This window comes from Lygodium microphyllum, chromosome 3, assembly GCF_053477565.2.
Source record: "Lygodium microphyllum isolate KBCC chromosome 3, Lygodium_microphyllum_v1.1.10, whole genome shotgun sequence".
In the NCBI taxonomy this organism is placed as follows: Eukaryota; Viridiplantae; Streptophyta; class Polypodiopsida; order Schizaeales; family Lygodiaceae; genus Lygodium; species Lygodium microphyllum.
The window spans coordinates 68,501,786-68,524,054 of NC_141137.1; the positions used below are offsets into that span (position 1 = coordinate 68,501,786).

The following is a 22,269-nucleotide window of genomic DNA, read 5'->3' on the forward strand; positions in this document are numbered from 1 at the left end:
GAATAATTTATCATCTTAAGTTTCTAATTTCATGACCGTCAAACTTATTTTCTTTGTATCAAAGAGATATTCAGAATTCATGGGATGCCACGAAGGATAGTAAGTGATTGAGATGATAAATTCATTTCTAAGTTTTGGCAAGCTTTCTTTGAAGCAATTGGAACCCAATTAAATATGAGCATGGCATACCATCCTGAAATGGATGGCTAAACATAGAGAGTAAATCAAGTAGTTGAGGATATGTTAAGAGCCTATTGTGCTAGCGAGCCACATAAGTGGCACCATTACTTGACCTTGGTTGAGTTTTTGTATAATTCTTCACATCAAAGGTCAATTGAAATGAGCCCATTTAAAATTAAAGCTACAAGTTTGTACTTTGGACATAGGGCATCAAAGATTTTTCAATTAAAAATAATTGGAGCAAAGCTTTGGGGTCTCTCAAGGTTGGCTTGTATGTGCATCTACCATCCATTGCTCTTATGGATGCTCGCCCAACAAGATACTAAACAGTTTGTAACGACCAAGAGGGCATATAATGTAAATTTATATGTAAGCCATAGAACCATTGTATGAACCCTCTTGCCCCCATGAGAAGTCTGTGTCAAGATGTGAAGTGCCCTATTTGTTACTTACATCAATGCAAAGCATCGACATAATCATGGAACTCCTTGTTAATCTTCTCAAATTTAATGTGGTAGAGAGTTCCGGTTGCATAAAAGGCTTTACAAGGCTGAAATGTATAGTAAGAAATTTTTTTGAATGCTTTTGTTTCGATTTTCCTTTCACAATGACAACTTTTGCACTAGGATAAGTTAAGGTTCTCTTCCCACGAAGAGTTTTGCACCGACAAAATATATTGTTTTTAAACAGTTAGTGCTTTTTCAAAAACTTAAAGTAGGCCCTAAAAATAGGTTCTTTTTCCCAAGCCCCTTGAAGGCTACAAGCACTTCTTCCTTAAATCTCATTACATTACAACAGTTGGTTGTGGCTGAAGTACATAATTTCACATATCAATATTATTCTCGCATTAAAAAAAATATTGTTTTTGATATTCCCCATGGAAAGTTTCCAAATTTTGTGAGACTGCATGCATTTGAGGAAACTTCACAACTTTGTTTCAAACCTATGCAAAAACACCGCTGTGACGTACGGGAAGGGGAGCCCAATCAGAGGGGGATAGTTTGGGGAGTTTGAGAAGGCGTTCTCACAGTGCCTGTGGGAAGTTGCTCTAAAGTGTGCTTGAGTCATGAGACGAACTCTCCATACAGAGAATTGTTACTAAAAGCCAGTGGACCGTCGTTTTTTTCTTTGGCGCGCCTTAGCCTTGTGTATGTATTATGTGATTGGATCGAGAAATCTCTTTCGTTGGGACCTTGGGGTCAAAAGAATTTTGGACATGCTACCGTTATGACACCACACCACAGGGGAGGGGACCTCTTTAAAGACACCGGATATAAAACGCGTCTTGGCTCTTGCCTACCTCACTTCCAAACTCCCGGGTTTTGAACCGTACTATGCATTATTCCCCATCAGTCATTGTCCATTATCTCACACCGGTAGCGACCCAAAGCTATCGCTTTCTGCACACAGTTTTTGATCTTGTTGCTTCACTATCTGAGACCTCCAACCACTACAGTCTCTCCCTTCCGAGACAGGGATTTCGACAGAACGCGAATCTCTAGCTGCTGGTCATTCCATGTTCAAAGGTGCGCGCCTTAACAGTAGAATTACAAACACTGCATGCTGGTAGATCTGTTTAAGTGTCTTGCTGCTGTTTATATCTTCAAGTTTCTCCCAGGGTCCTTCTTCTTGTTGCAAAACTTTGAAACATGCATTATACGTGTTCTCAGTTTGACGACCTATATCGCTTCCCACACCTCTGTAATTGCCTCTTGATGGCTATCAATGGAATTCGAAAGGCTGGTTGATTGCGTGCTTTGATTTGGAAAAATATTGCTGCAAGGCCGACTCACAGGTTTTTGTACGACAGGATCAAGTGCCTTCAGAATGGGGCATCATGCCGAAGACTTTGTTTCAGAAATGAAAATTCCTGAATACATGCTGGATTCTGCATCGGATCCTCCGCCAGATCCCCACAATCACCACACCCCAAGCTGCCCAGTACTAGTTTTCATCAATTCAAGAAGTGGTGGCCAGCTGGGTTCTCAGCTTCTTAAATCGTACCAAAAAGTCCTCTCCCACAAGCAGGTGCAGAACTGGGGAAATTTTAGGGATGTATCATTGGTTTTTAATATATCATTGAGTGAATTTCTTGACAGTTTTTACCTAGTTCTTGAAATGTGCAATCCCATTATTCTGACTTTCTATAACATGCATTTGTATTGCCCACACCTGTGCACAATTGTTGGCTTTTTGTCACTATCGCAACTCAATATGAATCAAAACTGGTGTTCTGAAGCACCAATAGTGGTACTTGGAATGCTATCTACCAATATTGGAAGAGGTAATGATATGGCAACTCTATGAATTGTATGAACACAAATTATGCACGGGAAAGCTGTATTGAGATGAAGGGAAAGGTTGCTAAAATGGGAAAAACGAACCGCCTTGGAGTCTCCTTTTTGACTATTTTCTCCCGTATACCCACCAGTTATTCTCAGCTTCTTGTATTTCTACTGATTCAGAGGTTGATGAGCAAAAGAGGACTTTTGATGATGAGTCTGGCACGGCACATGTTTAAGTGCTGTGTTTGATATGGAAGCTATCGGTGATGTATGTCATATGCTACTTATGGTCACATTTTAGAGGATTGTATTACACGTGATGGTCACATTACAAAGGATGCCTGTGAATCGTGATTAGATCTCAGCATGATGTGAGTCCATAAGGATGATTGTTCGCTCCGTGATCAGATTGTGATGTTATCTACTTAGCTGATGTTTACTAGTGGTTTGGAGAATATACTACTTGATTCATAGATTTGAACATTAAAGGATGTACAATCTGTCTATTTTAGGGCTTGCACTTAATCTGAATTATGGTGCATTAACCCCTCCCCCCAGAATAGCCCCAAAAAGCTATTAATGCTAATTACCAAAAATAAATGGCTTATTTTTGATAGTATGACAAACGTGTCCTTGATCCTTTATAACTATGAGCTTGTGCTCAGTGCATCATTAATCCACTCATTCTAGCCAGCCAGCCTTCAGCACTCTTACCTTCTACTGCTGCCCACACCCCTTCTGTAGGGTCTCAGTTTGCTGAGCCTTCATAAATGTTGCCACTGCTGTCTATGTGGTCCCTACATGCAGGTGACCTCATTTGGAGTGCTTCTATTGTATCGATTTCATCATCCACACCTGGCCCTGCTGCCCACGTGTTGTCTACATGATTGTGACCTGTTCCAGGTCAGTCTTCATCTGTGTTTTTATTCAGATTGCAGGCCGCCCAGCTGACCGAGTTCTTCCATGGCAGATCTGCCCCTGTGCTTGCTGCATATACTGGTTGCCGAGCACTTAAACATCATCAGGGAGCTGTTGCCCTCACCTACAGCATCTGTATTTGCTGCAGCCGGCCTGTTCAAGTGCATGCACGCGCATTTTCCATGATAGCAGTCTGCCTTGTTGTTTGCCAGCCTTTTGGAGCACTCTTGGATTGCTGACATCATCCTTGTCTCACTCAGGTTTGCATTTTATTGTTTGGCTGTTGCCTACATTGCTTCTGCCTTCTTCAGACATCTTTAGAGATTTTTGGATTGCTGTTGCTGCTTTTGAGGATCTGGATGGAACACAACACATTTTCGGAGCTGACATCAGTGTCTTTGTTGTTCCCTTCAGCTCACCTCATCCTTGGTCCTAGAGACATGGAGGTTTGTGGTCCATTGTAGCATATTCAGCATATAGTTTTGATTCGTTCATTCATTCACTTTCTAAGCTATCTTCATCTTGAGTTCTACTATTCACTTTGTGTTTGCTGCATGTTTCTCTTTCTCTATCCAAGCATTTCTTCACATGGTATTAGAGCTAAGTACATGACTGTTCTGGACAGTCACAAAGATTTGCGTACAGAATTTTCTGTTCTCATTCTAATGGAGAAGTTGATAGGTCATTTGGAAGATGGCATTGGACCTTTGATTTGAACCAAAAAACTTAGCATTTGGACATCGGAGTTAAAAGATATAGACATTTTAGTGACTATAGGTCCAGTGGAAAATACATAAGATACCCAAGCCAGCTTGACATTGAAGAGTAGTGAGAATGCAAAAGAAAAGAATATTTTAGCTACACTCACTAAAGCAGTCACATCTAGGTCCAATTTCTTTGGTGCTGCCTCCTACCCCACGGGAGTAGCATTACACTTCTGAAACACAAAATCCTCTCAATGCCTTTTTAGATATTCCACCAAGAAATTGAACTAACAAGCTAGATTTACTCAAAAATGCCTCTGAACATATGTGACCATGGATTCCTTGCCTCTGGCAAAGACCGCCAAAGTGTCTTCTCATGTGAACTCAGACGAGGATTCAATCTCGCTCTCTATCAAAGAAACAACCCACCATGAACTTGGATGTCAATCCCAGCTCTAAGATTTGAACTTGCTAGACTTCGGTTGATACATCAGAGACGTCCCCTCCTTTGGCCAAGATTGCCAAAGTGTTTTCTCATGTGAGCTCGGATGAGGAGCCAATCCCGTTCTCTATGAAAGAAATAGCCCATCGTGAACCTAGATGTCAATCTCATCTCCAAGATTTGAATCTGCCAAACTTCAGTTGATGCATCAGGGACGTCCCTCTCTAGAAACTTTGCACTTGTATACTTGTATAGATGAGGCTCAATCACCACCCTCTCACACTCCCTCTTTGGTACTGGAGAGTCCTGAGGGATGACTACATTAAACTTGGACTAGAAAGCAGTAGAGGAGGGGGTAGTTAAGCCCTTCCCTTGGTTTGAAGAAGTGGATCTCTTTCACACCTTGGACTTCTCCTTGGTCGGAGGGCGGAGTCAAAGTTTGAGGAAGAGAATGACCTGTCGGAGGAGTTACATCTTGCTACTTCTTCTTCTCCTTCTTCCGTGAGGCTGCTAGCTCCTTGTAGTCCTCTTGCAAGTATCCTTTCTTACCTAAGTGATAACATTGAGCCTTCGACTTCTTTTTCTTGTCACCCCTCTCTGAAGCTTTAAAGGCCTCATTGAAACTTCCATAATTAGATGGAAGCCTCCCAATCGTGGCTCCAAGATTTGAACCTGCTAGACTTCGGTTGATGCATTAGAGACGTCCCTCTCTAGAACTTGTGCACCTCCAAATCTTACCACCCTCTCACACACCCTCTTTGGCACTGGAGAGTCCTGAGGGATGATTGTATCACACTTGGACTAGAAAGCAGTAGAGGAAGAGGTAGTCAAGCCCTTTCCTTGGTTTGAAGAAGTGGACCCATTTTACACCTTGGGCTTCTCCTTGGTCGGAGGAGCGAAGTCAGAGTCTAAGGAAGAGGATGACTTGTTGGAGGAGTCCACATCTTGTTGCTTCTTCTTCTCCTTCTTCCGTGAGGTTGCTAGCTCCTTGCAGTCCCTTTGCAAGTATTCCTTCTTACATAAGTGATAACACTGGGCCTTCGATTTCTTTTTCTTGTTACCCCTCTCTAAAGCTGTAAAGGCCTCATTGGAATCTCCATAATTAGATGGAAGCCTCCCTTGTAAACGCAAAGATGCCTTATTCTCAAGCAACGACAAGGACATATGTGTAAAGCTCACAAGTGTAGAAGATGTTTGCATCCGTAAAGCATTGGCCACTCCATCAAACTCTGGGGGTAGCTTGTAGAGTACTGTTCCCACTAGATGTGGCTGTGGAAGGACATATTGCATGTATTGAAGTTGGTCCTATACTTGTGTAACACCGAGGTCCTATACTTGTGTAACACGGAGTAAAAATAATTGAATGGTGTCCTTTGGCTCAAACTTCATATGTTGAAGTTATCCATAAAGGGTCACGACACATATGGTGGAAGGTGCCTCGTACAACATTTGAAGCTTCGACCATATGTTGGGAGATGTTCTGCAGGAGGTAACTATCAGTAGAACTTCTTTAGAAATACACCAAAGTAGTGCAAAATACGCATGTATTGTCCGAATCCCATGTAAGCACAGCTTCCTTATGGTTGCTCTCATCAAAATCTTCATGAAGAGGAAAATGATGTTGAGGTTGAGGAATAGCGCCCCATATGATGTACCAAATCTGCTTCTGCACAAACCAGGCTTTCATCACAACACTCCATGTAAGATGGCCAGGTCCATGTAACTTATCATTTGTAGAGGTGTGGAGTCGTCGTTTGGAGCTAGATATACTCTTGTGGTTGGATTAGGGATGTGGTGTTGAGCTAAAATATGCATTACTTGCTGATTAGCCTCTTAAACAGCCCCAAAATGCACTACTAAAAAATGCTCTTTTAGAGTAAAAACCTTAAAACATGGAGCGGTTCGAGAGAGTTTAGTGGAAACCCTAAAACGGGAGTGGTTCGAGAGAGTTCAGTGGAAACCCTAATTTTTGGGGTACCCTTCCACATCTATAAATAGACAGGTTGCCACCATTTAGCCTCATTCCGTCTGTGCAGGTTTCTCACTCCATGTGCAGATTTCAGCCATCAGCCTCCTCCCACGTGGTTGTCTAGCCCTCAAGACTGCTGCCACTTTATCTGTGTTTGCTCTTGCTGTTGGCGCCTTCATCCATGCTGACGTCTGTGCAGGTTTCTCACTCCATGTGCAGATTTCAGCCATCAGTCTCCTCCCACGTGGTTGTCTAGCCCTCAAGACTGCTGCCACTCCATCCGTGTTTGCTCCTGCTGTTGGTGCCTTTATCCATGCTAACGTCAACTGTTGGCAACATTATCATTTTTTGCGATCGGATCATCTAGTCATCACCAGCCACATTAGACACTGTTTTAGCTTGCTGTTTACAGCAGACTGTGCGCAGTTTCCAGTCTTCGATTGGCGGTACACTGCTGAGTTTACCAGTCTCCAGCCTCCAGACTGCTGCGTTTTGATGACCAGCCTGCTGCCATTCACTATTCAGCACTCCCACACTCCGACTGGTGGTCATAGACTTGGGATCCATCTCTAGTGGACATCACACTCCAATATTGCTCTGCCCTTGAGCACACTGTACACTCTCACATTCATTTACAGCATTCATTCACTTCAGAGTTGTGTTCTCTCTCTCCCTTCCTCTGTTTGTGTTTGAGTTTCTGTGTTTGAGTTTTGAGTTCTGCATTTAGGTTTTGAGTTTTGAGTTTTGCTTTTAGGGTTTGAGTTTTGCCCTCTGTGTCTGTGTCTGTCTCTTTGTGTTTTTGTTGTGGTTGTACACTCTGTGTCCTCAGTGCAAAGCCTAGCAGGTTTCTTCACATGGTATCAAAGCTGGTGCTCTACTAAAGAGTATCCTGCGGATATTGTGGAGAGCTAGTGTGGGAGCTTTCACTCAACCGCCAAGACCCACGGACCGCTTATTGTTTCAAGCGTTCCAAGCCGAGCACTAATGGCTATCTCTCACATAACCGACGCGCCATCCATATCTACGGGTGTAGTGAGCTTACCTCCGTGCCGTTCGAGTTACCTCCTCTCCTGCGCACTCCAGTAGCTCTACGATCCAAGTGCAAGCTTCAAGCAAGCTCGATCCTCAAGCTCCACGCTCCAAGCTCCATTGCCGCGAGCAAGAGGAGAAGAGAAGAGAAGAGAAGAGAAGAGAAGAGAAGAGAGGAGAAGATGGAGAGCTTCTCCTCCTCGGTCCCTCACCCTCACACACTCACTTCCTCACACTCTCACACTCCCTCTCTCAAGCACAAGCTCAAGCAAGCAAGAAGAAGAAGAAGAAGAAGAAGAGGAGAGCTACTTTTGGCCACACACAAGAATGAGCTTCTCATTCACTTTTCAACTTTATATACAAAACCCTAAATCCCTTTTCGGCGGTCATCCCCTTTTTCCCCTTTTTACATGGTCGGCCATAGCCTAGGCCCTTTTTCCCATTGTCCTTCTATTTTCCTAGCTTCCTTTCCACCGCCCGTCTACATTTACAAATTGCACGGGTGAGAGCCCGGCGCTCTTTTACAAGATTTCAGGGTGCGCCTTTTTATTTTAAAACGCGTCTTTCTCCTTTTGCCTTTGCCTTGGACTTTTAAGGTTGCCCTTGCGCTTTTGGCCTTTTCTCCTTTTCTTTCTTCAGTCGGGCTACCTTTTTCCGCCTTTGCCCTGCATCTTTTCCACTTCTTTTTTGCTTTCTTCGTGTTGGGGTTAACAGCTAGACTGTGTGCAAGGCGCATAATACGACTTGTATCCGAATCACAATGTTCTAGACACCTTCTTCTTTAATTCCTATGATGTCTATTAGGCTTCTCCATCATTGGAGGCCCTGAGACGGCATTATGGACTCGGTGAGGAGGACGACACTCCACCTTCACCAGATTTCATTAACATGATAGAGGAGGACTTTGAGAAGTACTATCGCAACAAGTACAGTGATGTTTATACCCCTCCTACCAGTTTTGCTACCACATTCGGACCGGTTGATGAGGCTGGCCACCTGTCCGATCATGGAGGACATATGGCATTCGGAATGTTTGGCGATCCATCTTCATCATCTCAGCCAGGTTCAATGTCAGGTTTGTACAATTCTTTTGTGTTGCATGAATCAAAACCCTCGCCTGTTTCTTCTTTTGAGGTACAGGATCTGGATAGCTTTGCGTATGTGAATTTCAATAGAGGGGGCTCCCGAAGCAGACATAATTCAAGTATATCTATAGCTTCTATTTCATTTGAGCATATCACACACACTTCTCACTTTCCTCCCATTCCACCCTCTTCTATATCACACCTTGATCACCTCTCATTATCTTTTCAAAACCTTGGATTACATTCCACATCTGCATCACACACCCTGGGGGTTGGATCTTCCATCTCCGTTCCTTGTACCTTTTTCTTCTCCACCCCATTCTCTACCTCTTTGCACCATCGTACTTCATTAGGGGGAATGCCACCCTTTAACACAGTGCCTCTCATCTTTCAGCAAATGAGCACACCTATAACTCCTGGGTCGACTGTGATGGGCATCCCCCTCACTATCCCCAGCTTCACATCTCCCATGACTTCTCATATACAGGGGTTTCCATCCTCAGCTTATGGTGCGTCTTCACACTCTCCTTGGGTTACACCTACGCAGGGAATCCCATCTGCTTTCCATGTGCCCATTCCACCTCCTTGGGTTCATAATGTGACTACCATGTCCATGCCTAGTCAGCCCATCCCTACCTATGGATCCACCTTGCACACTACCCTCATGCCTGGTGGGCACCCTGGGGCCCATTTCCAAGTGTACTCCACTCCCCCATCTTACCTACACTGCACTTTTTCACACTTCCATCTCCGAGCACTACCGCTCATGTTGCAATGGCCAAGAATGCCTTCACGGATAAGACACATTTTAACGGGTCAAATTTCACCACTTGGTCTAATTTCATGCAACAAGTGCTTGAGTCTCAGGGTCTTTGGGACCTCATCATTGGTCTAGAGTCTATACCGAACCCTCGACTAGCTCACCCTGATTACATTCGTCAATGGAGAGCCCGCAATGCCACAACCAATGTTGAGCTAATGTAGGGATTGCTTCCCGAGTTTCACTCTCAGTTGCAGCACTTCCCACTCGCGTCAGAGGGTTGGAGTCACCTTCTTGACTGCTATGCGGCTTGCGATTGTACTTGGCGCATTAATCTCGACTTTGAGCTTCAAGAGTTCTCTATTAAGGAAGGGGATGATTTGAAAGTCAAGCTGGCTGAATATAGGCGGTTACTTGCCGAGTTCGCCGGTATTGGCTCTCCAAAGTCAGATGATGATCAGGTTACATTCTTCTTGAATAAGTTGCCTAAAAAATACTTTAATTTCATTCAATACATTATCTCCCAACCTCAATTGCCAACCTTCTACGAGTTTGAGTGCCAGTTCTTGCGTTACGCGAGGTTGCATAATCAAGTCCACAAGAAATCCTTTCACAGCCTTATTCAGAGTAGAGGGGGTTGGCTGCGTCTTCTTCGGGAGGGAAAACCACTAGTGACAAGAACTTGCAAGATGCGAAGGCAAGCCAATCAAAGAGTGACTCCTCTTTCTCAGATGGAACCAAAGAATCTAGATCTATCTGGTAGCAACTCCCTAAGAAAAATTGGTTTTGAACATTGCCAGAGAGAAGGCCATGTGGACGAAGAGTGTTGCTCCAAGGTCCAAGGTCTTCCACCTAAAAAGCCGTAGCAGACCGTTACGAGTGCACAATCCAGTGGAGCCATGCCTTCCGCTCCTGCTTCATCTGCTCTTTCACCTGCCGTTGCTGCTGGACATGTGGCTCGAGTACAGCCTCAGCTGCCCATCTCTTTCACTACCCTTGAGGGACTGGCTAATTGGTCTGCAGGTTCCGATCCCGTTGCACTTCATGCATCCATCTCACCTTTCTCTCCACCTCATCAGCTGTTCCCTTGGCAAAGCCCTGCTACCGAACATACGCGATGGTGGCCACCTTCTTAGACTAGCATGTCTCTAGGTCCTTTCGGATACCCTAGGTCAGTCTAGCAATCATTTTTTGCACTCTTATTGTTGGGCCCATAGGAATCATTGTCCTTAGCTTTTCCATTCTTTTGACTTCCGTTGCATTTACTCATATACATACACATTCATTGCATTTATTTTGAGTTAGATTTCCTTTCTGTTATGTTTTGCTTTGGAGCATCTCACCACTAACCTCTGTGTTTGTAGATTCTCATCTCTTTTGCAGGGTTTTGTCTTTCAGTGTAGGGCTAACTTGCAGATTGCTTTGATCCTACTTGGGCTAGAGACATGGGGATGCGTGCCGTCACCGTTCCTTTCATGGTTTCATCATCCTAGGAGTGCTTGCTCTTCTTCTAGCATGACGGTTTCCCCTCTCGAGGTGGATCATGTAGCATCTCTCTCGATGCTATCATGGCGATGAACCTTACTCTTCTAGCGGGATGCTTCATCCACTTCATCCACTTTATCTCCTTTTATTTCTTATGGTTCTCGGCACCATATGATGACCGACATCAGGCTCCTCTTTCTTCTTCGGCATCTACATCCAGGCTGAGAGGGGGTTCCTACCCTTCTTGGTATTCTATAGGCTTCAACACTTTGTCTTCAACATTGGCTTTTTTCCCCTGTTGTACCTTACCCTTTGGATCGCATAATTTCATCATCTTTGTAGTAGGGCGCTTGGGCAAGTGAACAATTTCGCCATGAGGGACATTGTCCAAGTGGCACCTGCTGCATGAGTATTCTTCAGCATGTAGCATACTTTGCATCTCATTGTGTAGAGCACCACTTGAGCGGATCCTAAGCTGTTTCCACCGGCGGGAGATGTTACCACACCATCCTCCTTCATCACATGGATACTGTCACGGGGACGTGAAATTTTGAGATGCTTTAATCTTGCTAGTAATATTTGATTAATTTATTAATCAAATGTGCAAGGTTGTTCAGCACATGTGATGCATATGGTAGTTTTTTCATGGGAACGGGCCAAGGACCCTGAGGATGCAGTGGGTGTTAAAGGCAAAAGTTGTGTTAAGTTATGCCAACTAGGTTTTGGTGGTCAGTTGGTGCCAGGTTGGACCCTAGGACAATTGTTTGGCCATTAAGTGTCAATGGTGACACTAGGAACTAGCATTAATTAATTAATTAATGCTAGTCTAAAGGTCAACAAAGGTTGGAAACCACTCCAAGTTGCAAATGGCCTAGCCAATTTCATTACAGATGGGCATGTTTAATTTTGGGCAGGGTCAAAAGGGCTGAAATTAATTTTTAGAATTAATTAATTCTGAAAAATTAATTTAATGGCTGAAATTGCATTAGGAAGGCTGCCACTTGGTCAAACTTTCCCATGCAATTAGAGAGAAGGCTGTTGGAGGGTGGTGGAAGCTGAATTGCAGCCATTCTGAGCTTGGTGGAGGGAGAGGAGGTGATCAAATTTGGCTCTGAGAGGCGGCGACGCGACTGATCGCGCGCCGTGACAGGACAAGGGAAAGCAAGTTTTCTCTTCCGCCTCAAGAGAGGCGGCGGTAGAAGAGGAGGGCTTGCCAGTTGAGCTGGTGTCTTACCCCCCCTTTTGAAGCTGTTGGTGCCATCAAATTTGTCATCAGAGCTACGAATCAAAAGATACATTTCAGCTGATTTTCTCTCTCTCTATAGCATTCTCTCATCTCCTCTAGTCTATGCGCAAGCATTCTCAGTAGTTCTCAGCCATTGGTAGCAGAGTACAGCTAAATTTGGTGGACAACAGAGAGTTTACTGCTGTAAACCCTAAATTATAGCAGTAATTAGGGTTTTGCAGCCACCTTGGGTCCCGTGCCATGAGTCAAAGGCATTGTACACTGAAATCAACACCGGAAATTCGTGGAATTGTGAGGATTTCAGATGCCAGTCCATCTATTGTGAATTTGGGGCAGCATTTGACCAGTTGGGGTTCCATTAGAGCAAGTCCTGGGTGAAAATCAAGGGGCAATTTGCCCGAATGCGTTGCTGATCATTGGAACAGCAAGGGGCTTTTGAATCAGCCAAGGAGATCGTGAAATCTCGGCTTGTAATTTACCCATTAGCAATTGAAATTAAAGAAATACCGAAAGGGGTGCCAGTTTTGGGGCCAACAAGGTGTCCACTGTCCAAGTTTATGAAGGTAAAGTGAGCATTTCAGTTTATGTTCATTTGCTGATTGCTGTAATTAAGTGCTTAATCAGGTTAAGCCACCCTATCCGAGAAGATAGGCTGGTTTCATGGTTCCATTGCTGGGACAATCACTCAATCTCTTGATTTGGTGAGCCCGAGGCACCTGATTGCAAGCCAAAGCTTTGTGCTAGTGCTGATTTTTGTGCTCAGCTGAGAAATTACAGCAACATGTCTTCATACAGTGAGATGGAATCAAGCAGTGATGATGCCTCTCAGTATGGACATTCTCATGGGAATGAAGGAAATGCAATGCCTAATCTTGGACAAGGCTCTCATGATGGACAACAAGTTGAAAATGTTGCTGTTGGGCAAGATGCAAGGCCTTCAAGTTGTCATGAGGTAGATGACCATCAAAGTGAAGAGGAATTTGATGACCAGTTCAAGAATCAGATGAGGACAGCAGCAAATCTCTTTGTTGAATTGGCAAAGGATCCTCAGTTCACCCGATTTTTGAATGCTTTGAAGAAGGACAGCAAGGGCAAGAAGAAGAAGTCAACTTCTACACCTTCAGGACAGCAAGGTGCACCGAAGGTAGTGCCAAATCCTTGACTTGAAGCTCCTAAAGAGGCCAATGAAGCTAAACAGTTGGTACCTATGGGGCAAGGAATGCAAATGCCAGGTCATTATGGAAGTGCCAATCCAATGGATTTTGGACAGCCGGGCATGTATGCTATGATGGGGCAGCTAGGATACTTTGGTGGTAGCACTATTTTTCATGCAATGGTTGGCCAAGGGCTGCATACAGGAATGCATGGCACAAATCCCTATGGTATGCAGCAGCCAATGCATGGTGTGCAAGGCCCATTGTATCCGGGTATGGCTGGAAATGTGCAAAACCCTATGTATGGTAGCATTGGCTTGATGCCTGGGGCATAAAGTGGAATGTTTGGCAATGCATCTGCACCCCCGAATGCTTATGGTGCTCAAGGAATGATTGCTGGTAATCCAAATGCTTCATTTGGGCTTGGTCATGATGTAAATACAGCAAATGCACCCTTTTTGCAGCAGCCAGTGTATGACAACTTGATTCCCAAAGGGGAAGCAAAAGACTATGATGAGGGTGGAAAGGCAGTGAAGTTTGAGTCTTTCGGTGGTGCACAAGATAGGCTGAAAGCTTTGACCTTCATTCAGCAGTTTGATGCAGCCTAATCAGTGGGAAACTTCATCGAATCCTCTAAGATTCGAAAGGCAGCCACTTTCTTGAAGGGGAATGCATTGTAGTGGTGGTCCACGCTCTTGATGCAAGGTAGAGCACCGTCAACATGGGTACAATTCAAGCAAATGTTTGCATCGAATTGGTTGACTAGTACCTTTGAGGTGGACATCATGACAGCTTGGAACAAGCTTGATGCAAAGGAATACAAGAATTTAGAGCCATACAATAAGAAGTTTTGGGATGCATTGCTGCCCGTCACTTCTTATCGTGCCGTACCCCTTCATGAGCAAGTGGAAAAATATGTATGTGGGCTGCCCAAAAGAATCGGGGATTTTTGCATAAAATCCACTGTGTCTAGCATGTCTCAGTTCATAGAGACTGCTGCTATAGCCGATGCTTTGCTGCGTGGAAACGATTCGGGCTTCCAAGGGAGCGGGGAGAAGCTGAATAAAAAGTTGTTTAAGGCTGAGAAAAGGGGCATATTTGAAAATCAGCCTGAAAAAAGGCCAAAACAGCAAAGAAAGGGCTCGAAAACATTGGCACAACGTAGGGAATTGATGGTTGCAAATAAATGCTTTATTTGTGAACAGGAGGGTCATATTGCAAAGAACTATCCTAATAGGCAGCAAGCTGCAAAATCAGAAAATCAAGGAGATCCTAAGGGTAAAAGGCCCAAAACATCAATGGGATTGGTATCTGATGTTGTTAATGATCAGCCCAATGATAATGCTACTGAGTTGTGCAGAGCATGGGGTAAAATTAGGGATCAGCATGCGTTGATCTTCTTTGATAATGATGCAGGAGCCAACTTCATCTCTATTAACATGGCAGCCCGTCTAGGTATCAAAGAGGATAAGATGGGAGCCATGGGAGAAGTTGGAATGGCATGTAAGGGTCATGCAGAACCTGTTACACCACTCATTGGAAAGCTTCTGTTGCACATACAGGGATATGTGGACAGTGAAGAGTTTTACATTGCTCCACTTGAGGGTTGTGATGTGTTGTTTGGTATGCCGTGGTGCCACCGTATGCATGCAGTGATTGATTCGTATGCAAAAGAGATCACTATTTAACATAAGGGAAAGACACGCACACTTGATGTAAAGTTAAAAGGGGAATCTGTCCCTACTGTATCTGCAATTGCTATTTCTAAAGTAATGAAAAATAATCTTTTAGCATATTTGGTTTTTGCTAAGGATAAGGATGATAGTGAGAATGTTGGGAATATGTCTAAATTAGAGAAGGATCGCATGTCATTTTTGAAAATGTATGTTGATTGCTTCTCTCAGTCACTTCCAGGGCAGCTACCACACGTGAAAGACCCGAAGATCATGGCGTAGACCTTATCCTTGGAAGTAGCTCTCCTAATAAACCACCCTATAGAGAGTGCAGCCCAACAGGAGATTATGAGTCAGGTAAATGAGCTGTTAGAAAAAGGGCTGATTCAGCCTAGCTCATCTCCTTTTTGTTCTCCAGTGCTTTTGGTGCAGAAAAAGGATGGTTCATGGCGTACGTGCATTGACTATCGTGCTCTGAACAAGATCACGATAAAGAACCGCTTTCCGATCCCTCGGATTGATAATGTTATGGATAGATTGCAGGGGGCAACAATATTCAGTCGTATAGATTTGAAAAGTGGGTATCATTAGATATACATTAGACCGGAGGATGTGCCTAAGACAGCTTTCAGGACATCTTTTGGGTTATATGAATTTCTTGTCATGCCTTTTGGACTTACGAATGCTCCTGCCACTTTTAATCGGATGATGGATCGCATTTTTCGGCCACATAGATCATTTGTGGGTACTTTTTTTGATGACACGATTGTCTATTTAAAGAATCAGACAGAGCATAAAAAGCACTGGGACATTGTTTTCAATGAGCTATGTAAGCATAGACTGATTATCAATAACAAGAAGAGTGAATTCTTTTTGCATGAAATCCACTTCTTGGGACATATTGTGTCGGCTGATGGTATTCGTATGGACCTTACTAAGGTTGAAGCAATACGTTCATGGCCAACTTTGAAGAACGTTCATGAGATCCGCAGCTTCTTGGGTTTATGTTCTTACTATAGGAAGTATGTACCTGAGTTTGCTGAAATTGCATCTCCATTGTATGCTTTGCAAAAGAAAGTTGTGCTATTTAGATAGATAACGGGTGGAAATTTCAGCATTTGAAAAGTTGAAGGAAAAGATGACTTCAGATCCTGTGCTTGTGTTGCTTGATCTAAGGAAGTCATTTGTGGTTAAGTGTGATGCATGTGGTAACAACATTGGGACTGTCCTTATGCAAGATGACCGAGTTGTGGCTTATGAGAGCTGAATTCTCCACGGTGCAGAGAGGAATTTACAGGTTTATGAGAAAGAGCTCTTGGCTGTAATTCATGCACTGTCTACGTGGAAACATTATTTGTTGGGTGCTGATTTTACAGTGCAGACAGACCATCAGACTTTGAGGTACTTTCTGACGCAAACAAAGTTGTCAGAGAAGCATATGAGATGGGCACATTTTCTCTCTATGTTTTATTTTTAGATTGTACACATTGATGGTAAAAAGAATGTTGTGGCTGATGCACTGTTATGTAAGCCACAAATTTCAACTGTCACTATGGTTTATCACACTGAGTTGGATGCCATGAAAGAGCAATATGTTGCTGATTCGGACTTTGCTAATGTTTATGATCAGCTTTGCAATGGCCAAAGGTATGAGCATTTTATGCTAAGAGATGGATCTCTGACGATGTATAGATGATTGTGGGTCACAAAGCAGTTGAGGCCTAGAGCGATCATTGAAAGTCATACTCCGTATGCAGGACATAGAGGTATTGATGCCACAGTCAAGGCAGTGGAGCATTTTTTTAATTGTCCAGCTTTGAGACATGATGTAGAGCAGTATGTTAGGGCATGCATCATATGTCAGAAGATAAAGCATGATAGGCAAAAGATGCCGGGCTTGTTGCAGCCCTTGACTATTCTAGATAGGCCTTGGTAGAGCATCACTATGGACTTTATCTTTGAGCTTTCTAGGACATCTACAGGGAATGATGGGATATGGACTATTATTTGCAGGTTTAGCAAACAAGCCCATTTCATTCCGGTGAGGAAGAAGATAAAGACTGATCATATGGAACGATTATTTATGTAGCACATTTTTAAGTATCATGGTATGCCTGAGTCGATCATCAGTGATTGAGACCCTCAGATGACTAGTCTATTTTGAAAGGGTTTGTTTGAGAATATGGGTACCACGCTGAAATTCTCATCATTATTCCATTTGCAGACAGATGGTCAGTTTGAGGAAGCAAATTTCATAGTATTGGATCTTTTGAGGTGCTATGTTTCAGACCATAAGACACAGTGGGAGCAGTATTTGCCATTGATTGAGTTTGCATACAACAATAGGGTGCATAGTTCCACTGGCAAGGCTCCATTTGAGGTGGTTGAGGGTGGCAAGAAGGTTCTAGCTATTTTGCACAGCAATATTTGCCATTGGTTGAGTTTGCATACAACAATAGGATGCATAGTTCCACTGGCAAGGCTCCATTTGAGGTGGTTGAGGGTGGCAAGAAGGTTCCACTTATTTTGCACACTAAGGATAAGATCTTTGAGGCTAATCGCTTTGTGGAAAGCTTGGATGCAGCCTATGCAAAGATAAAGTATGCACTTCAGAGATCACATGACAAGTAAAAGCGGGCAGCTGATCGCCATAGACGTGCTTTGCAGTTTGCAAAGGGCGATTATGTATTGTTGCGTTTCGAAAAGGCAAGGCTGAAAAAGATGAAGGGAAGAGAGAGGTTGTATCCGAAGTTAAGCATGAGATACTATGGGCTCTTTTAAGTGTTGAAAAAGATCAGCGATATTGCATATCGGCTGAAATTACCTCCACATTGACGGATACACAATGCCTTTCATGTCAGTTTGTTGAGACCTTTTCGTGGTGATATGCCAAAAGATGTATTTGTTGAAATTCAGCAGAGGTTGAGGAACTAGATGAGATCTTGGTACCCGAGTAGATTTTGGCACATAAGGAAAGGAAGGTTAGAGGTAAAGTTTCCAGAAGATATTTGGTGAAGTTTCAAAACTATTCACCAATGGATGCAAAATGGATGGAAGAGAATGACTTAGCAGACCATCCTCAGTTGTTGCAACTTTATCTCGATGCCTTTCAGTTAGAGCTGACTTTGGATTGGGCTTACTCATGTTCTGCAGAGGGGGGGTCCGGAGCATTGCCTGATGCTCAAGGGGGAGGTAGCACTTCCATTCCACCGGTTTTGGACAGCTCTCGTATGTAGTGGATCTCGGATGTATTCAGCATGCATCCAAGGTACTTTGCTGAGAGCATGTCTGCCATGAGGTCACTACTCGGTGTACTAGTCACTGTGAGATACATGTATATGAGTATGGTTGTCACCGCGGCTCTAAGACTATACTTATGCATGAGTTTTTAGACTAGTTTGGCATGAGTTTTTGCCTCAGTTTTGAGATCAATTTTTGATTAGTTTCAGCTCAGTTTTTGATTAGTTTGAGAACCGTTTATGATCACTTTGGGATTAGTTTTTGCATCAGTTTTTGATAAGTTTTTTTACCATCAGCTTGTGATCAGTTTGGAGTCACATTTGCAGCCATTTGTGATCAGTTCTCATATCAGTCCATGATCAATTTATGATCAGGTCATGCTCAGTTTTTAATGGTTTACAATTGATTCCATGGACAGCCCCATATAAACGAATGTTGTTGACAATTTCAGCCATGGTTTATGTTGAGAATATGCTTTACTGTGGTTTTGAAGTTAGCACGGTTAAGAAACATGAGTTATGGATGCATCCAATGGTTTCTAGCAACAGTTTTGGACTGTTTTTCAGTTTTCTATTATGTTTTGCTGGCTGGAAATTTGCAATAAGTTTTGCGCATATGCAACGGTTCGACAATAGCGGCCAATGTTGTGGTGAATGTCATGCCAAATTGAAATTTCAGTGCTATATACTTTTGCTTTGGCCCAATGCACTGCAATCGAGGACGATTGCAAGGTTTTCAAGGGGGAGGTCACGGGGATGTGAAATTTTGAGATACTTTAATCTTGCTAGTAACATTTGATTAAGTTATTAATCAAATGTGCAAGGTTGTTTAGCACATGTGATGCACATGGCAGTTATTTCATGGGAACGGGCCAAGGACCCCGAGGATGCAGTGGGTGTTAAAGGCAAAAGTTGTGTTAAGTTATGCCAATTGGGTTTTGGTGGTCAGTTGGTGCCAGGTTGGCCCCTAGGACAATTGTTTGGCCATTAAGTGTCAGTGATGACACTAGGGACTAGCATTAATTGATTAATTAATGCTAGTCTAAGGGTCAACAGAGGTTGGGAACCACTCCAAGCTGATCGCGTGCCGCGATAGAACAAGGGGCAGCAAGTTTTCTCTTCCGCCTCAAGAGAGGCGGCGGTGGAAGAGGAGAGCTCGCCAGCTGAGCTGGTGTTTTACCCCCCCTTTTGAAGCTGTTGGTGTACCGTGCCATTAGATTTGTCATCATAGCTACGAATCAAAAGATACATTTCAGCTGATTTTCTCTCTCTCTATAGCATTCTCTCATCTCCTCTAGTCTATGCGCAAGCATTCTCAGTAGTTCTCAGCCATTGGTAGCAGAGTACAGCTAAATTTGGTGGACAACAGAGAGTTTACTGCTGTAAACCCTAAATTATAGCAGTAATTAGGGTTTTGCAGCCACCTTGGTCCCGTGCCATGAGTCAAAGGCATTGTACACTGAAATCAACACCGGAAATTTGTGGAATTGTGAGGATTTCAGATGCCAGTCCATCTATTGTGAATTTGGGGCAGCATTTGACCAGTTGGGGTTCCATTAGAGCAAGTCCTGGGTGAAAATCAAGGGGCAATTTGCCCGAATGCGTTGCTGATCATTGGAACAGCAAGGGGCTTTTGAATCAGCCAAGGAGATCGTGAAATCTCGGCTTGTAATTTACCCATTAGCAATTGAAATTAAAGAAATACCGAAAGAGGTGCTAGTTTTGGGGCTAACAGGGTGTCCATTGTCCAAGTTTATGAAGGTAAAGTGAGCATTTCAGTTTATGTTCATTTGCTGATTGCTGTAATTAAGCGCTTAATCAGACCCTATCCGAGAAGATAGGCTGGTTTCAGATACCTCATCACTTATTTTTCCTCGTCATCAACCCTTTGAGTGGATGGGTTAGCTTATTTTGTTTTATGATGTGTTGGGTGTACTACCCTCCTTGTTTTCTGGGTCACTATTATTTAATCGGCCGCATCCCATAAAATTTACCTCACTTATTCAAAGAAAAAAAAAAGTTCCATGTAGTTCCATCCGCCTTTGTAGGGCTTATGCCTTGTCCTCTCTGGGGTGACTACTTGGATTCCCTTGGTAAGATAACCATCACTTCTGTAGTCTTGGTAGGCCATTGGGTAGTCGACGTGCACCCTTTGTCCGATGCCCTGGTTGCTTTGGGGTGGGACGCCTTAGGGTAAATAAACATCATAGTGGTTGGCCTAACCTTTCAGCTCAGTTTTGGACCTGAGAGGGGGTGTTGAGCTAAAATATGCATTACTTGTTGATTAGCCTCTTAAACAGCCCCAAAACGCACTAGAAAATGCTCTTTTAGAGTAAAAATCCTAAAACAAGGAGTGGTTCGAGAGAGTTCAGTGGAAACCCTAATTTTTGGGGCGCCCTTCCACATCTATAAATAGACAGGTTGCCCCCATTAGCCTCATTCCGTCTGTGCAGGTTTCTCACTCCACGTGCAGATTTCAGCCATCAGTCTCCTCCCATATGGTTGTGCAACCCTCGAGACTGTTGCCACTCCATTCGTGTTTGCTCTTGTTGCTGGCGCCTTCATCCATGCTAACGTCAGCTGCTGGCGACATCATCATCTGCTACGATTTGATCATCCAGTCATCGCTAGCCACATCAGACACTTTTTCAGCCTGCTGTTTACAGCAGCTTGTGCACAGTTCCCAGCCTCCGATTGGTAGTTCATTGTTGCGTTTGCTAGTTTCCAGCCTCCAAACTGTTGTGTTTTGGTGATCAGCCTGCTGCCATTCACTTTTTCAATACTCCTACACTCCGACTGGTGGTCACAGACTTGGGATCTGTCTCCGGTGGACGTCACACTCCGACATTGCTCTGCCCTTGAGCACATTGTACACTCTTACATTCATTTACAGCATTCATTCACTTCTGAGTTGTGTTCTCTCTCTCTCTTCTTGTTTGTCTCTTTGTGTTTCTGTCGTGGTCGTACACTCTGTGTGTCCTCATTGCAAAGCCTAGCAATTTTCTTCACATGTGGCTTATCCATGGCTGATTGGGTACATTTGTGTGTGTAAAGAAATACTCTTGCATAAAAGATATCACAAGTGTGCGACAAAACTAAAGTGATCAATAATAGAACTCAAAGGTAAGGACTAGCTTGGAGATAAGGCAAGAATGAATCAATGCTAAAGGCTGTAAACACACTATGCAAGGGTGAATGCAAAACTTGGAACCTCCATGTCTCAAAATGGACAAGGGTAGAGACGAATTGAAGATTGTATTGTATTTTGAATGCATCTCGAATTGTAACAGGTAGCATCTGTATGCAATCAGCAGCTGCAAACACAGATCAAGATGTTTGGATCAACCCGATTGAAGGTAGTGTCAGCAAGGTCGCTTGCACAAGAGCAAAAATTCTAGGGAAGCAGCTTGGAAACAGTGTGTAGAAGGCTGAAGATGAAGAAAATGATGCAGGCAGCTATAAGAACAGCAAAACACAGCCTCTTGCTGCTGAACTGGGGCTGGCAACTACACAATTAATGACATCAGCTACCTGCCAGGTCTGTACAATTGTAAAAGCAGCCTTCAGGGCTGGTGATTTCTGGCTGGTCGTGCCAAGAGGGTAGCAGAGAAGATGCCTGCAGCAAACTCAGCAGTTTGGCCGGACTGATCACAAGGAGCTGATGGATGGCTGGCTGCACCACGAATTAAGGTATCTGCCAAGAAGGGGTATGGACAGCAGTGAACTGGCACCAACTGATGGAGGATCTCCAAAACAAGGATGAAACAAAGTGGCTGGGCAGCCTCCTATTTATAAATGCGGATCCTCCCAAAGTTTGGGTGTTTGCTTATAGACTCAAGAGATACATCACAATCCAAGCACAAGGGAAGTAGACAGACTAGAGTGGGGCAGAAGAAACTACAGCGTGCTAAGAAAGCAAATCTTGTCTAGGGAGAATATCTGCCAACACAATCAAGTCAAGCTGCCAATGAAAAAGTCCTTTCAAGTGGACTATATGACTTTGCACTTTTGATGAAGCATCAAAGATGAAGGCACTCCTCATAGTCCATATATGACTCTCTCTCTCTCTCTCTCTCTCTCTCTCTCTGTGATTTATCTTT

The 22,269-nt window shown here is 43.6% G+C and overlaps 1 protein-coding gene and 1 pseudogene across 2 annotated transcripts in view; both read left to right on the forward strand.

Annotated features, from left to right (window-relative positions):
• Positions 1-1,466: 1,466 nt before the first annotated feature.
• Positions 1,467-22,269, forward strand: part of LOC148038461 (diacylglycerol kinase 1-like) — an 86,840-nt gene continuing 66,037 nt past the window's right edge. Inside the window, exons 1-2 of one of the 2 annotated variants that reach the window (XM_087672345.1) lie at positions 1,467-1,706; positions 1,991-2,208. In XM_087672345.1, coding sequence (XP_087528471.1) covers positions 1,697-1,706; positions 1,991-2,208 — 228 coding nt within the window. In that variant the 5' untranslated portion in view covers positions 1,467-1,696. The remainder of the gene's footprint in view (positions 1,707-1,990; positions 2,209-22,269) is intronic. The other variant, XM_087672347.1, reaches the window with a different exon arrangement.
• Positions 13,647-21,773, forward strand: LOC148038462 (uncharacterized; annotated as a pseudogene).